The sequence below is a fragment of the Cryptomeria japonica genome, chromosome 2 (assembly GCF_030272615.1).
Source record: "Cryptomeria japonica chromosome 2, Sugi_1.0, whole genome shotgun sequence".
NCBI classification, from domain to species: domain Eukaryota; kingdom Viridiplantae; phylum Streptophyta; class Pinopsida; order Cupressales; family Cupressaceae; genus Cryptomeria; species Cryptomeria japonica.
Window position 1 is genome coordinate 674,673,535 of NC_081406.1, and position 14,742 is coordinate 674,688,276.

Sequence of the window (14,742 nt, forward strand, 5' to 3'; positions counted from 1 at the left end):
GATAAACGATTTATTAGGACAAAATTAAAGACGTATGCTTTTATTATACAAGCAATTAGATTGGCTTGTTATTCTCCTAGCTTTTTGATAGGCGACACCACCTCCTTTAACTGGACCTAGAGTTCTTTTTTTCTCATGCACTAAATGACCCCCAACTGTTGGTAATCGTAAGAAATACAACTTCTTGGCCATAATTGGGCTTTCTGTCAGATTTGAGCAAAGGTGCTACTTTCTCAGACAGAACCACTTGTCATATGAGGAACTACTGTTGTGACAAATAGAATCACAAGTCCTGCAGAAACACCATTTCTACTGATGAAACTGCCCCTAGCACAAATGCAACCTTAAACATAACTGGTGGTTTTGTCATTGCATAGATAGAAGGTCAGAACCTTGCAATATTTCTGATTTTAGTAGAATTCTTAATTGTTTGTTATGGGATATGTTTTTCTGATTTTTATTCATCAGTTCATCCTTGTGTAACCTATGAAAACTTAGGAGGTAGAGTTTAAGGGTAAGCTATTATATCATATAAATTGAAGTATAATCGGATCACTTTTAGAGGATGGATTTAAGGATATAAATATGATATATAATATCCTTTAGTTACAACTCGCCAACTTCAAAGGAAACCCTCAATTTTGGAAATTGTCTCAATATTTGGGAATCTCGAAAAAATTCCTTAATTACAAATGACTTTGTAATGTCCCCTTTTGGGATTGCCCTAAATTTTGACCTTACTATTATCAAGTCTATTGGCTTCCTCTCTATATCATTCTGAAATCAGTTATGAAGTTCGATGCTCCCTTGAATGGATTGACTGATCTTCTTTTTGGTTCGATTCTTTTCAAATGATGTTGGTTTGATCCTTCTTCAAATGATGTCTCCTTCACTTTATACCCTTCATGGAGAAAGAGGGTCACACCCTTCCGTTATGAAAAGATACATCTGTTTGGCAACAACTTCTGCCCTTTCACTTCTTATTTAATCTTCACCTATCTCTCACTTCTCAAATCTGTCTGTACTTCTTTTCAAATCTGCATATATCCCATTTAAGATCTGCTGCATATCTTCTTCTAGATCGGCATATCCTATTTTCTCCTTCCCTTCCCAAATCTTATTTCAGATCCCTCTCTATACTTCTAATTTGAATCTGCTCTACATCTCCTCTAATTCCACTTTATTCCCCTCCATTCCATTTGATCCTTCTTCCTCTTTATATCTTCCAGTGTGAGGGAGAGGTCACACCTCTTCATCATGTCTGCCTTTTGGCAAAAGTCACAACCTTTCACAATTAGCACCCTTTGAAAGAGTACAACCCTTCATAATCTGTACCCTTTTGAATGAGTCACTTTACCATTCCTTTCTTCTTCCCTTAATTTACATGCTTCTTCCTTGATTTACATAATCCATTCTTTCTTCCTTTCTCCATTTCCTTCCCTTAAAATTAAGTTCTTTTCTCCCTTTTATATCTCATGTTTGAGGGAGTCACAACTTTTCATTTCATGCCTTTTGACCATTCATTAAACTTAACTAACTTTTAATTATTTTAATTTTATTCTTTTATATTTAATTTTAATTTCTTTTTTGTATTTTTATATTTTAATTTTATTATTAGCATTTATCGTTAAATCCTATTTCAAAATGGGGACATTACAGACTTGGGGAATTCCTTAGAGTGGTCTAAATTCTGAAAGAGCATTTGAAGGTGTGTAATAGCTGCGAGGCAAATATATATATATATTTTCTCTGATTGCTAAATAGATTTAAGAGCCTATAGCTGTACTCAATTAGCTAGTGATAACATTAGTAAGATATTAATAGTATGTTAGAATCATATGTATAATGTAATAGTGAAACTCCTATTACACTTATTCGTTAACATCGTTCGTAATTGTAGATAGTTTTCCTGGGTATTGTGTGATTCTTTTTCTCATCAATTACATTTGTACATTAGTATCTTCTGGTTTGTTTGGGTCTGCAATTTATCATTTTACATTCTCTTCTCTTGTTAACATTGCTTGTAATTGTAGACAGTATTTCTGGATATTGTGTGATTCTTTTTCTCATCAATTACATTTGTACATTAATATCTTCTGGTTTGTTTGGGTCTGCAATTTATCATTTTACATTCTCTTCTCTTATTTTCTCTCTACATTCTAATGATAGGTGACAAAAGTTTCTAAGATGAGAAAATTTGTTACACAATCTAATCTAGAAAAACTACCTATGATATTATGGATTGTGGAAATTTAGTGTCTTCGATCTTTTGTAACATCTTGATGGCATTTAGAAGTTCATCAATAATATAGGATGCCATCTTCTCTTGAGATTGATAAGCCTCTTCTCTCATTTCTTTCTTCTGCTTTTATCAACATTGGTAACAAAGCTAGCACAATTTAATCGTGTAGAAGAAATTGGGAAGAGAAGTTTGCGTGCATAGGCTTGTTGAAAGATTGTGATTTCTTTCATTTGCGTGGCATAGCAGAAAATCGAACAATGGTAGCTAGTCTGGAGAATAATAAGCCATAGGTCATGGGAGGTGGAAGAAAATTGTTGACACATAGAAAGGTAGAAAATATAGTTATGGAAAAGAAACACAATTGTGATGTCATGCTTTGTAGTTTTAAGGGCACATTCTAGTCATTGGGGGGTAGAAGATTCATGAGTATTTGCAAACAAGGCCGCAAAACATTGTTGAGAATTGTTGAGCTGTATGGAGGTTGTGACCTGCAAAAATTGTGATGAAATCCTAGGTAAGGAAAAAATTGTGTTTTAGGGTACAAGTTTAAGAGTGCAAGAATTGTTGGTTTTTTTGGTTGTGAGAAGAGTTAGTAAAGGATTTTAGGAGAGTAGAGGCTAGGCATGATTTTTGTAGTAAGAAAACTACAAGAATCTAGTCACAGGATTGAATATGTTTAGGATTTTTTAAATTTTTTTAAATTTCCCTTCAAAGTTTGCAAACAAATATTTGTGAAACTTGGGGTTTTCAAATTTAGAAGGATGTGATATTTTGTGACAATATTTTTTTTGTGTCAAATTTAAAAGGAGTTTTCCAACATCTTGAGGGTAGAAATATTCTTGGGAAAAGTTTATTTTTGGTTCCAGTATTCAAAATCAACAATTGCTAGAGTTGCAAAGATCAATATGACAAATCTATAGTATATGGAGTCACCAATTACTAGCTACCACTGAGTATTGAGAGCATGGCTGAATCCTTTTAGGCATAGAAACCAATGCCATAAATAATCTTGGTGACTTGATAGACATCATAGGGAAGAAATACCAATTTTGAAGTTATTAGTGTCAAATGATCTAATTATCAAAGCTTGAATTGCCACATTCCCATATGTCTTGTGGGATAGCTTGGAAATTAAAACTTAAGTTTTAAAAACAGGTTGGGTTATGTATCTCAAAAATTTGTTATTTTCTATTAAATTGGTTAAGTGGGGTCTTTGTACAAACATCTCTTGAAAATCAAAGATCTTAAGGATCATCTTGTTGCCATCAACGGACCGCTTGATAAGGACATTGTTGCACTATTCATTAGTAGTCTGTCACCTTCCTTTGATACACTTGTGGTAAACCCTAAGTTTTGATAACATAAATTAATATTTATTACAGAAGGAGCATAGACAACAACACATAGGGCCACTAGAAATGCTCTTGCTTCCCTACCTGGTTTAAGGGCAAATGTCAATTTTTTTTTTGATGACACTTATTTCAATCAATCCAGACTAAAGGTTAAATGGTTTTCTCATAACAAGTTTGGGCATGTGAAAAATGATTAAAAAAAAGATAGTACGCTCTATCCCAAAAGCAATATAATGAAGCTAATGTGGTGGATATTGCTAATGAAGACCATGAAGAGGAGTATGCATTGATGGCTTTTTGACATATTGTTGAAAGCAATTGTTGTTTCTTTGATTTATGTGCGTCTAGACACTTCATTTGTCAAAATGACTTGTGTGCTAGGTTTATGGGATGACAAGTAACATACAGTTTATGGGATGGGTGATGTTGTAATTGCACTCAATAATGACATCAAACTTTTAGTACAAAATGTTAGGTATGTTTCAGGTTTGAAAAAATTTTACTCTCTAGTAGCCAATTTATGAAAAATCCTAACTTTCTAGTTCAATTTCATGGGAAAGAGTGCATTGTTTGTGATGTAAAAACAGGGATGAGGTAATTGTTCGAGGTGTTACAGCAAGGTGGTGTGTACAAACTACAAAGGCTTGTCCAAACTTGCTAATCCTATTTTGCCTCCTACACTCACAGAGCCATGGTTGAGTCTGACGTAATGTCCTTTAGATATACTAATGGCAAACCCTGATTTTTTATTTCTGTATTTTCAAATGAAAATGGAATGTTCCAACTGATATTTAACTCTGAAAATGTAAATTTCTGTTTTGTTTAATAAACCCTAACCACTGTAGAAAAATCAGAACAAACCCTAGGGCAGAAAATAACATGAAGCCCTCTAAAAGTAATTTATTTTTATTGCCAAAATGTTGATCAGATTTTACAACCTCAAAAATAATATTTGATTGAGTCTTTTGCACTTACAAGCTGCTGCCTTGCCTTGTACAGTTGTATGGCACTGCATTAAAATATTAGCAAGGTGCAGACACTTCTTGATGCTGATTCTTTCACAAATGATGAATATTTCATTATCCCTTCGAATGGAACAACTAGCTAGAGATCTCAATAAAAATGCTAATAAAATTCAGATCTGCCTTGGAAATATCTTTAATATGTCATAAATCAGGGGTTTTCTCTTTACCAAGCCCGCCTTGCAAGGTTGGCGCTTTACTTCAAATTGCTGATTGGATGACTGAAATAGCACAAACAGCAGCTGATGTGACTGTTTTAATTCTCAAATGTCTCATTTTCTTACTTCAAAGGTGACCCTCAGCTAGGGTTGATTGGAAATGCCATAAACAATTTAGATCCATTTAATTAGTAATAGCCATGGATGTAAAGAGTGCCTTCTTTAATGGAGATTTGGAGGAAGAAGTGTGCATGGCCGAACCACAGGGTTTTTAGGTTGTAGGGAAGGAGCATCTTGTATGCAGACTGAAGAGAGCTTTATATGGCTTGAAGTAGGCACTGAGGGCATGGTAAGTTAAAATTGATAGATATTTGGTTGAATAGGGATTCCGGTGGAGTTCTCCTGGTCCAAATCTGTGCTTGAAAGACATTGGTAATTTTATCATTCTGCTAGTCATTTATATAATTACAGGTAACGAGATACATGTGAAAAGGTCAAATCAAATAGAAATCAAATACAAGTACAACTTTTGACACGATTGATGTAGGCTTCTTTCCTTGCTCTGTGTAGGTGTAGGAATCATAGAATCCAAATAGAGGAGTTTGCTTGATAAATTTAAGATGACATTGCAAAATGTTGTCAACACCTATGGAGAAAGGGCTGAAACTTTTAGGCAAAACTGACTCTCTGACAGTCAATGAGTCATTTTGCAGCAACTAGTGGGGAGTCTAATAAATTTTATAGCCATTAGGCTTGATTTGAGCTATGTTGTAAGTTTCGTTTCTAGATTATTGGCAGCACCAAATGTACAACATTGGATTGCAATGAAGAGGGTGTTGAGATATGTGAAAGGGATGCTTGACTTTGGCATTCTGTATAGAAGCAACAAAGATCCTAGGCTGGTTGGGTCCACAAATTCAGATAGGGTAGGTTTTGTTGATGACAAAAATTCAGATAGGGAAGGATTTGTTGATGACAAAAATTCAGATAGGGCAGGATTTGTTGATGACAAAAATTCTACATTTGGATATATATTCAATCTTGGCATGGTGCAGTCACATGGACTGGCAAACAGTAAAAGTAGCATGGCAGGTAGTATGGCTCCCAAGGATGCTCTCAGACGTTAAGATGCCTCAAGCAGAGCCTTCACCCGTGTTCTTTGACAATCAAGGGGTGCTCAAACTTGCCAAGAATCTAGGCTTCCATGAGTGTACTAAACATGTGGAACTACATTGTCATTTTATCACACAACTTGTAGAAGGTGGAATTGTTATGTTCTAGCATTGTCCTTTAGGGGATCAAATTGTAGACATTGTTACGAAGCCTTCGGGTCTTGAGAAATTTGGAAATTTTGGGATAAAATTATTGTAGTTAGTGTATGGACCATTAAGGGAGGGTATCGAAGTATTATTATATTGTAATGGTCAAATAGTTTGTAGATTGATGTGATTGTTTTAATGCTTGAATAGTTTCAGCTGATGTGACTTTTAATGCTCAAATATTTGATGTTATTACTTCAAAGGTGGCCCTCAGCTAGGGTTGACTGGAAATGTCATAAACAATTTAGATCCATTCAATTAGTTATAACCATGGTAGCTTAGTTTGGATAGTCCATTAATAGGAGGAAAAAAAATCCTTAATGGAGATTTGGAGGAAGAAGTGTACATGTCTCAACCATAGGGTTTTTTGGTTGCATGGAAGAAGCATCTTGTGTGTGGACTGAAGAAAGCTTTATATGGCTTGAAGTAGGCGCCGAGGGCATGGTACATCCAAATTGATAGGTATTTGCTTTAATAGGGATTCTGGTGGAGTCCTCCTTATCCAAATTTGTTCGTCAAAAGCATTGGTGATGATATGATTCTGCCAATCATTTATATAAATGGCATCATTTTTACAAGTAATCAGGTACATGCAATTGAAAAGATCAAATCAAATATGAGTACAACCCTCAACATGATTGATGTAGGCCTCTTACACTGCTGCCTAGGTGTAGGAGTTTCGCTTAACAAGTGGTTACATATTTCATTTAGAATCCAAATATGCTAGGAGTTTGTTTGATAAGGCGAAAATGTAAATTGCAAAATCTTGCCAATACCTATGGAGAAAGGGCTGAAACTTTCAAGCAAAATTGACTCTCAGACAGTCTGAAGAATCAAAGATCCTAGGCTGGTTGGGTGCACAGATACAGATTGGGCAGGTTTTGTTCATGACAGAAAATCCACTTTTGGATATGTATTCAGTCTTGGCGTGGTGCAGTTGCATGGACCAACAAGCAGCAGTAGGTAGTAGCTCTTTCTTGGACTGAAGTAGAATATTGAGGAACAGTAAGAGTAGCGTGTCATGTAGTATGGCTCCTAATTTAAGATGCCTCAAGCAGAGCTTCACCTTTGTTCTTTAACAAGCAAGGGGTGCTCAAACTTGTCAAGAATCTAGTCTTCCATGAGCGTACTAAAAATATGGAACTACGTTGTCACTTTATCACACAACTTGTAGAAGATGGATCAGTTATGTTGCAGTATTGTCATTTAGGGGATCAAATTGCAGACATCCTTACGAAGCCTTTGGGCCTTGACAAATTTATAAAATTTTGGGATAAACTTTGTGTAGCTAGTAGACAGACCATTAAGGGAGGGTATCAAACTATTATTATATTGTAATTGTAGTATGGCTCCTAATTTAAGATGCCTCAAGCAGAGCTTTCACCTTTGTTCTTTAACAATCAAGGGGTGCTCAAACTTGTCAAGAATCTAGTCTTCCATGAGCGTACTAAAAATATGGAACTACATTGTCACTTTATCACACAACTTGTAGAAGATGGATCAGTTATGTTGCAGTATTGTCATTTAGGGGATCAAATTGCAGACATCCTTACGAAGCCTTTGGGCCTTGACAAATTTATAAAATTTTGGGATAAACTTTGTGTAGTTAGTAGACAGACCATTAAGGGAGGGTATCAAACTATTATTATATTGTAATTGTCAAATAGTTTTTAGACAAGTTTAATAAAGTCTTTTCAGATTTAGTTTAGTCTTAAATTAGTCTTTATGCTTTATTTAGTTTTCACTATTTTTAGCTCATTGTAAACCTATATAAGAAAGCGTTTGCTGCTTAGTTTATTAATTGAATATCTTGTTAATCATTCTGTTTTGAACTTTCGTTATATCTAACACATCACTTAAAGATGAGAAATGTTATGTGGCATAGTGTAGCAGTCATTTGTGATTTCTTTGTGTTTGTTTGTTTTGTAGTCTGGTTCATCATTGATTGACTTTGGTAGGCTGCCTAGGCAGCCTTTTGAGAGCTGTATTTTTTTCATCAAAACTTTGTATTCGGTGAATTAGGTACATTGTGAAAGATATACTGGGACAGGGAACATTTGGACAGGTTGCCAAATGTTGGGCACCTGAGACAAACAGCTTTGTTGCAGTCAAGATTATAAAAAATCAGCCAGCTTACTACCATCAGGCGCTTGTGGAGATCTCTATTTTGAACATGGTAAGAAAATAGTTGTTTGTACACAGCTGTGTGGGAAAAAAACAGTTGCAGCTTTTGTTAAATGTGATAATTTCTGTTTTATAAAGGTTACAGTTATGTTTTTTATTTTTGGCAATGGCAGCTCAATAAAAAATTTGACCCAGAGGACAAGCACCATATTGTCCGCATCCTTGATCATTTTGTTTGTCAAAGACATCTCTGCATTGCTTTTGAAATTCTTGGAGTAAATTTGTAAGTATATTACAGTATTTATAGTTTGCAAGAAGATTGGCATCCTTAAACATAGATATCTTTGGATATCTTTGTTCTTTTGCTTTTAAATGATATTAGGAGGTTGTTTTCTTGAAATTGTATTTCATAGTTAATTTCACTATGAGTTTATTCTTGATTTTATTTAGTTTCTTGGTAATCTCAACTGTTTGAACAATAATGTATTATTTGTACAGGTTTGAACTACTCAAATTGAATCAATATAGAGGAATATCTCTGAACCTATTAAGGTTATTTGCGAAGCAGGTGCCATCTGATTTATCATTTCATTATTTAGAATTTCAACATTTAGCAATTTATTCTCTCCGTAATATTACTTTCAACAACTTGAAACCCATTTTTAGTTCTTCATCACTGAAACTTGATTTTTTCTTGGGGGATTTGTTTTTGATTTTGTTTTGTCAGGATTGGTTCTATCATATGATGATTATGAAGCTTGATGCATGAAAATTACTTAAGTTGCTTTGTTTTCTTATTTGTGTTGTTTCTTTCAGATCTTGGATGCATTACTTGTGCTGCGAGAAGCAAGTGTTATACACTGTGATCTGAAACCTGAAAATATACTCTTATCAACAAGGTGGTATGATGTTCTTTTGTGTGCTAGAGTTTTGTATCCTCAATGAATTTTCACATTAAATAACAGCATTCTCGATTTATACAATGCAGTCTGCAGTTAGCAGAAATTAAGCTTATTGACTTTGGGTCAGCATGTATGGAGAATAGAACAGTTTACTCTTACATACAGGTATTTTCTCTTGTAATATTTGGCGCTTTGTTTGTTAACACTCCAAAATTATCTGCATCATGAAATGAACATACAACATTCTAATACCATGGAAACAAATTTCTTAGTTTTAACTTTTTCATAAAACAGTGTTGTCAATGAGTTTTTGTCATTTCTTACCGCAGAGCCGTTTCTATAGATCTCCAGAAGTTCTTCTTGGGCATCCGTATCCTTGCAAGTGTGTTGCTTATGATGGAAGTTTTCCTCATTCTTATTACATGATTCATCCTTGTCATTTTCTTTTCTTTGTTTCTTTTGAGCAATACATAAATCACATGAATGCAGGATAGCTATTAATATAGATTATTCATATTTGGAGAGCTAATCAAACACCTTTTCTTGTTCACCTTTGCTTTTAAACAGTTAAATGCATGTTTTTGATTTTCTAGCTGCTACTTAACTCATTACCAGATATACAACTGCTATCGATATGTGGTCCTTTGGATGTATCGTTGCCGAGCTGTTCTTAGGCTTACCTTTGTTTCCAGGAGCTTCGGAATATGACCTCATTAAACGAATGATAGAGATACTTGGGTAAGTTTATGGGGCTTATACATAATTATTATGTTCAAAATGTTTGCTTAGAAAACTATTCATACTTAGGAAATGAAAAATGAAGAATTCAAATTTCAGTGAAATGTTTCTGCTTATGTTGCTTGTGACATTGCATTCATTTAAAACCATTTCACTCCCAACAGCCATGAATGGGGGAAACTTGATTGATCAAGTTAAGTCAAAATTTACTATTCACAATCTACAATTTTAATCAGTATGATTGTTTCCTCTGTTTGCATTCTGTTGACTTGCCTTTATGAGCATAAACTTTGTAATTTGCATATGTTTTGTTGTTTAGAATACTTGTCCCTTGTTTTGATTTCAGACATTCAATAAATGATATTTCTTTTCTCTTATGTAAAGACTTAGAGTTATTGAATAGTTTTTGTTCTCAATGAGAACTGCAAGATGCTTGCAGCAGTCAAGTTTACATATCAAGCATTATATTGGGTAGTTTATAAATAAATAATAAATTCCTGAATTATGAGTGTTTTTATTCAGAGGTCAGCCGCCAGATCACATTTTGAGGTCTGCAAAAAATACAAATAAATATTTCAAGCATGTGGGTGGTTCTTCACGGTTAGATGAAAACCGAGCTACAGAGGGACAGAAAAGTGTATATCGTTTTCTCAACGAAACAGAATATGAAACAGTGAGTCACATATATTGTTGTGTATTTCTGTTGAGTGTTTTATGTTTTATTCATGCACCGTGTACTACTTTGTAAAATATTGTGTATACTTTTGTAATAAATTATATGGTTTGCTGGTTTCACATGTGGTATAACTCATTGTCTTACACATTTCCACTATGTAGAGAGAAATGAAGAAGCCCGCAATCGCAAAGCGTTATTTCAATTACGAGACACTTGAAGATATTATTTTCAACTATCCACACAGAAAGAAGATCACCGAGGAAGAAATTTCCAAAGGTTAGTATGTTTGTTAGTTGTCACTTGAAAAGAGTACTTAAGGACATTGCTTGTTTTTCTTTTATATATAAATTTGTGTCTAGCTATTGATAATCAAGATTGAAGTGATACCATTGTCAGTTATTTTAGTAGTTTGTTTACATATGACTGAGTCATCCCTATAAAGTGCTGACATCCTGACACTTATAACTGGATGCCTGCAATCTAGCAGAGAATCAAACACGCTTAGCATTTGTTGACTTCTTGAGAGGCCTTTTTCAGTTTGATCCAGTTAAGAGATGGACACCTCGACAGGTGATACCGTCTTCACCCCTTCTATCAAGTATTTTTCTGGAATACTTATTTTATTCATGACTGTTAGCAGTATCTGCAATATTAACTATCAGTTGTGCTATGCAGGCTGCACAACATCCCTTTGTGACTGAAGAAGCCTTTACTGGACCGTACAAGCCCACTCCAGAAACACCCCGCACGGTAAGGAGTGGGCCTAAAATTTAACACTGTTTGCAGATGGTCCAAATTCAACACTCGTTAACTTGTGACCTCTTTTATATTGTAGCCTGTATGTCAGATAGTTATGGTGGACCACAATCCAGGTTCAGGCCACTGGTTTGGTGCTGGCCTTTCTCCACAGGTTATTATTTGATATTGTTATATATCTCATCTTGCAATGGTTCACAAGATATTAGTTTCTCTATTTACCATGGTATTATTGTTTATTGTAGTAGATTTTTCATTTCTTTCCAATTGGATAATTTTTTTATGTTTTAATTAAATGATCAGGTCACTAACATGAACAAGGGCATTCGCTACAATAGCCCACAATACCAGATGGCTCCTTTTTCATATGCAAGTAGTTATGGTAGTCTTGGAAGCCACGGTAGTTATGGAGATGGTGTTGGCTTTGGAAGTAGTTTTGGTAGCTATGGTGATTCCAATAATATTTATACTGGGCATCGTCCGACTGCAGCAGCTGGGATCAACAGTCAGACTCAGACTACTCATGGTAGTACAGGTCTTGGAACAAGCCCCGACACAAGATGGAGGTTGCCACAAGTTCCTCCTGGGCATGGACTTGGTGTAAGTCCCTCCAGTGTAATGTTCAGACCCATGTCATTGGGAGCTAGTCCCTCTCAGTTTACTCCTCCAAACTCTCAGATTCAGGGTTCATCTGGATCTCCAATAGGATCACCTGGCAGGTATGGGCCAACATCACCTGCGAGGAGTGGCATCCATGTGACAGGTTTGGGTAAAGCAGCTGCCGTAGGACAGTATCACAAACGTAGGGGATTGGGGATACCTGGCAGTTTGCATCTACCACCTCAGGAGAATGTAGCACAACATTGGCAGGGCCATCAAGCCAATTTTGGGGGAAATGTGGATGCAGGTGCTACTAGCTCTGCAGATGGAACTGCTAGAGGTAGTTATATGGGCTCTCCTCGTGGTGGTCAAGGAAATGCTCATCTTCAACACTGGAGACAAAAAGGTGGAAATGGCACCAATACTGCGTCAGCGGTATCAAATAATGAAAAGACTGCCGGTCTACGCGCTTCTGGTTCATTGGGTATTCTTCTCACCTCAACAGAGTTAGCCTCTGAAGGACTGGAAAGCAATTCACCACCACCTGATCCTGGAGATTGGGATCCAAATTACAGGTAGCAGAATGGAACACAAGTGAGTGAACTGTTTTGAATGCTAATTCTCAATTTTTCTTACTGTTATTGTTTTTGTTCCAGTGATGAACTTCTATTGCAAGAGGATGGGTCTGAGGTAATCTCACCAAAGTCAGGGGTTAGTGGAGGCATACGATCAGGTCAAGTATCAGGTACTGCTAGTACATCTGGTACTGGAGTTGGTCGATATGGTCGTGGTCATACACAGTCTCCAAGTTCAAATAACAATTCAAATGCATACAGGTATATCTATGTTTATTCTCCTAAAGCTATCTTCAAACAGACAGATTATTTTTATTATCATTTGCGTACCGTGGAAGAACTTTGCCCTGCCATTGCAAGGGATATTTAAACTTTGAACTAATTTGGCTCTTCACTTATCTTGTCTTCCCACTTCCTTATGCTTAGAAGTTAGAAATACAGAGCCCTGTAAAGTTGACATCCTTTTGCAGGTTTTGATGTAGTTTTTTCGGTGCTAGAATTTCTAGCAGCCAGTGATTGCAATTTTGAATATAAACTCCAAAAATGCAATATTATTTCTAATTTTTTATAGATAATTTTATGTGGCTCTATGAAGAGGCCTCAACTTGAAATGCTAAGTAAGAAATAAAGAAAAACATATGTAATGTCCCAAATAACAATTCCAACAAATGCAATTTATTTACAAATAGAACTCAGAATTCTATGATAAAACTACATAAATGTAATGCCGTTTTAGAGAAAATCCTAATTTAGGTCTTATAAACGATATTAATTAACATCAAAGCATTAATATCAAGTATCAATGATCGTATACAAGTAATCTCTGTTAAAATCAAAGAATCCTAAAAATCATTCATAACTATTTCATAGCTTATTCCATAGTCAACCATGTTAGGAGTCCAATGGAAAAGCTTGATAGGATGCTGGGAGCCTGTCCCCTGCAACCAAGCCCAAGGGCATGGAATGAGCCTCCAAGTCATTCGTCCCCTTGGCCAACAAGTATGGCATGACCTCCAGTCCATCCATCTTGGGGTTGGCATACTTGATGAGGAAAGACTGGTACTGCTGCATCTTCCTATCAAACATTTCACATTGATTCCAAAGATGATTGCTCATGGAAATTAGGCAGGTAGTTACTAATCCTATATTTCTTGATGGATTGGCAATTTAATCAAATAAGTAAGACTTAAAGCTTCCTAACAGAGATTAGGATGAGATAAATAAATAAATACAATAATATTTGCATACAATTACTTTCCTTAATATTATAGATTGCTGTATTTTATTTCTGAATTTATTTTCCAAATCAGACTTGATGATTCAAGGTATTGGTGAGTGGTGATTAAGTGATTCTTGATTAGATGATTGATGAGTGACAATGTAATGAATGATAGTTTGATATATTGGTGGATGATGATTGAATGAATGTTGATTTGATAGAGTGATGCTTGATTGCTGAATTGTTTGTTTTCTTGATCCCAAAATGAAGTGATGATTGATGTAGATTTGATGATGATGGATGATTGAAAGATTTGTTTTGATGGATTCATGAGTGATGATTGAATAATGATCCTTGAATGCTTCGAATGATTTCTCCTTTACACTTTATTGGTGAAAGGGGCATCACCTTTCATAAGAATTGAGTCACCACCCTCCATTGCTGCCTTGTGATAATAATAACTTATTTTCCAAATTGATCTCCCTTGCCAGTCCTACTCAAATGAAACCTTCTTCCCTTTATATCTTCCATTGTGAGGGAGAAGTCACACCTCTTAATCATGTCTGCCCTTGCCCTTTGCAAGAGTTGCAACCTTCAACTATTACCACCCTTCAAAATAGTCACTTCTTTATTTTCAACCCATTCCTTTCTATTAATCCTTTCTTGATTCATGTGATCCATTCTTTCTTGGATGTTCTTCTCAAATGAAATGATCTTGGATGTCCTTCTCAAATGAAATGATCTCCCTTTTATATCTCATGTTTGAGGGAGTCACAACTCTTCATTGTATACCCTTTGAGCATTCATCGAACTTAATTAAATTTTAAATATATTATATTATATTTTTAATTTCTATTTTTTTATATTTAACGTTATTATTTTTTGTTATTAAATCCCATTTCAATTTAGAAGGCAATTTAGCATCTAGTTCAGGTAGAAGTCTTTCTTCAGACAATTGATAACATCCATGGAACTGCCCTCCACTACAAATTTCCTGCATCCGTTTGAGCTAGATTATGAAAGACCTGCAATGACGGCTTCTCTGTCCACCTTGTTGTT

At 35.3% G+C, this 14,742-nt stretch overlaps 1 protein-coding gene across 7 annotated transcripts in view; it reads left to right on the top strand.

Moving 5' to 3' along the window:
- LOC131060601 (dual specificity protein kinase YAK1 homolog) overlaps positions 1-14,742 on the top strand; it is a 51,216-nt gene that overhangs the window by 14,609 nt on the left and 21,865 nt on the right. For all 7 annotated transcript variants that reach the window (XR_009110395.2, XM_057993898.2, XM_057993899.2 and 4 more), the window contains exons 3-16: positions 8,116-8,269; positions 8,391-8,500; positions 8,716-8,785; positions 9,034-9,116; positions 9,206-9,284; positions 9,449-9,489; positions 9,735-9,857; positions 10,380-10,530; positions 10,695-10,809; positions 11,021-11,103; positions 11,209-11,283; positions 11,369-11,443; positions 11,593-12,464; positions 12,546-12,725. Coding sequence is in view for 6 of the 7 variants with exons in the window: in XM_057993898.2 (XP_057849881.2) it covers positions 8,116-8,269; positions 8,391-8,500; positions 8,716-8,785; positions 9,034-9,116; positions 9,206-9,284; positions 9,449-9,489; positions 9,735-9,857; positions 10,380-10,530; positions 10,695-10,809; positions 11,021-11,103; positions 11,209-11,283; positions 11,369-11,443; positions 11,593-12,464; positions 12,546-12,725 (2,211 nt within the window). In the remaining variant the exon portion in view is untranslated. The remainder of the gene's footprint in view (positions 1-8,115; positions 8,270-8,390; positions 8,501-8,715; positions 8,786-9,033; positions 9,117-9,205; positions 9,285-9,448; positions 9,490-9,734; positions 9,858-10,379; positions 10,531-10,694; positions 10,810-11,020; positions 11,104-11,208; positions 11,284-11,368; positions 11,444-11,592; positions 12,465-12,545; positions 12,726-14,742) is intronic.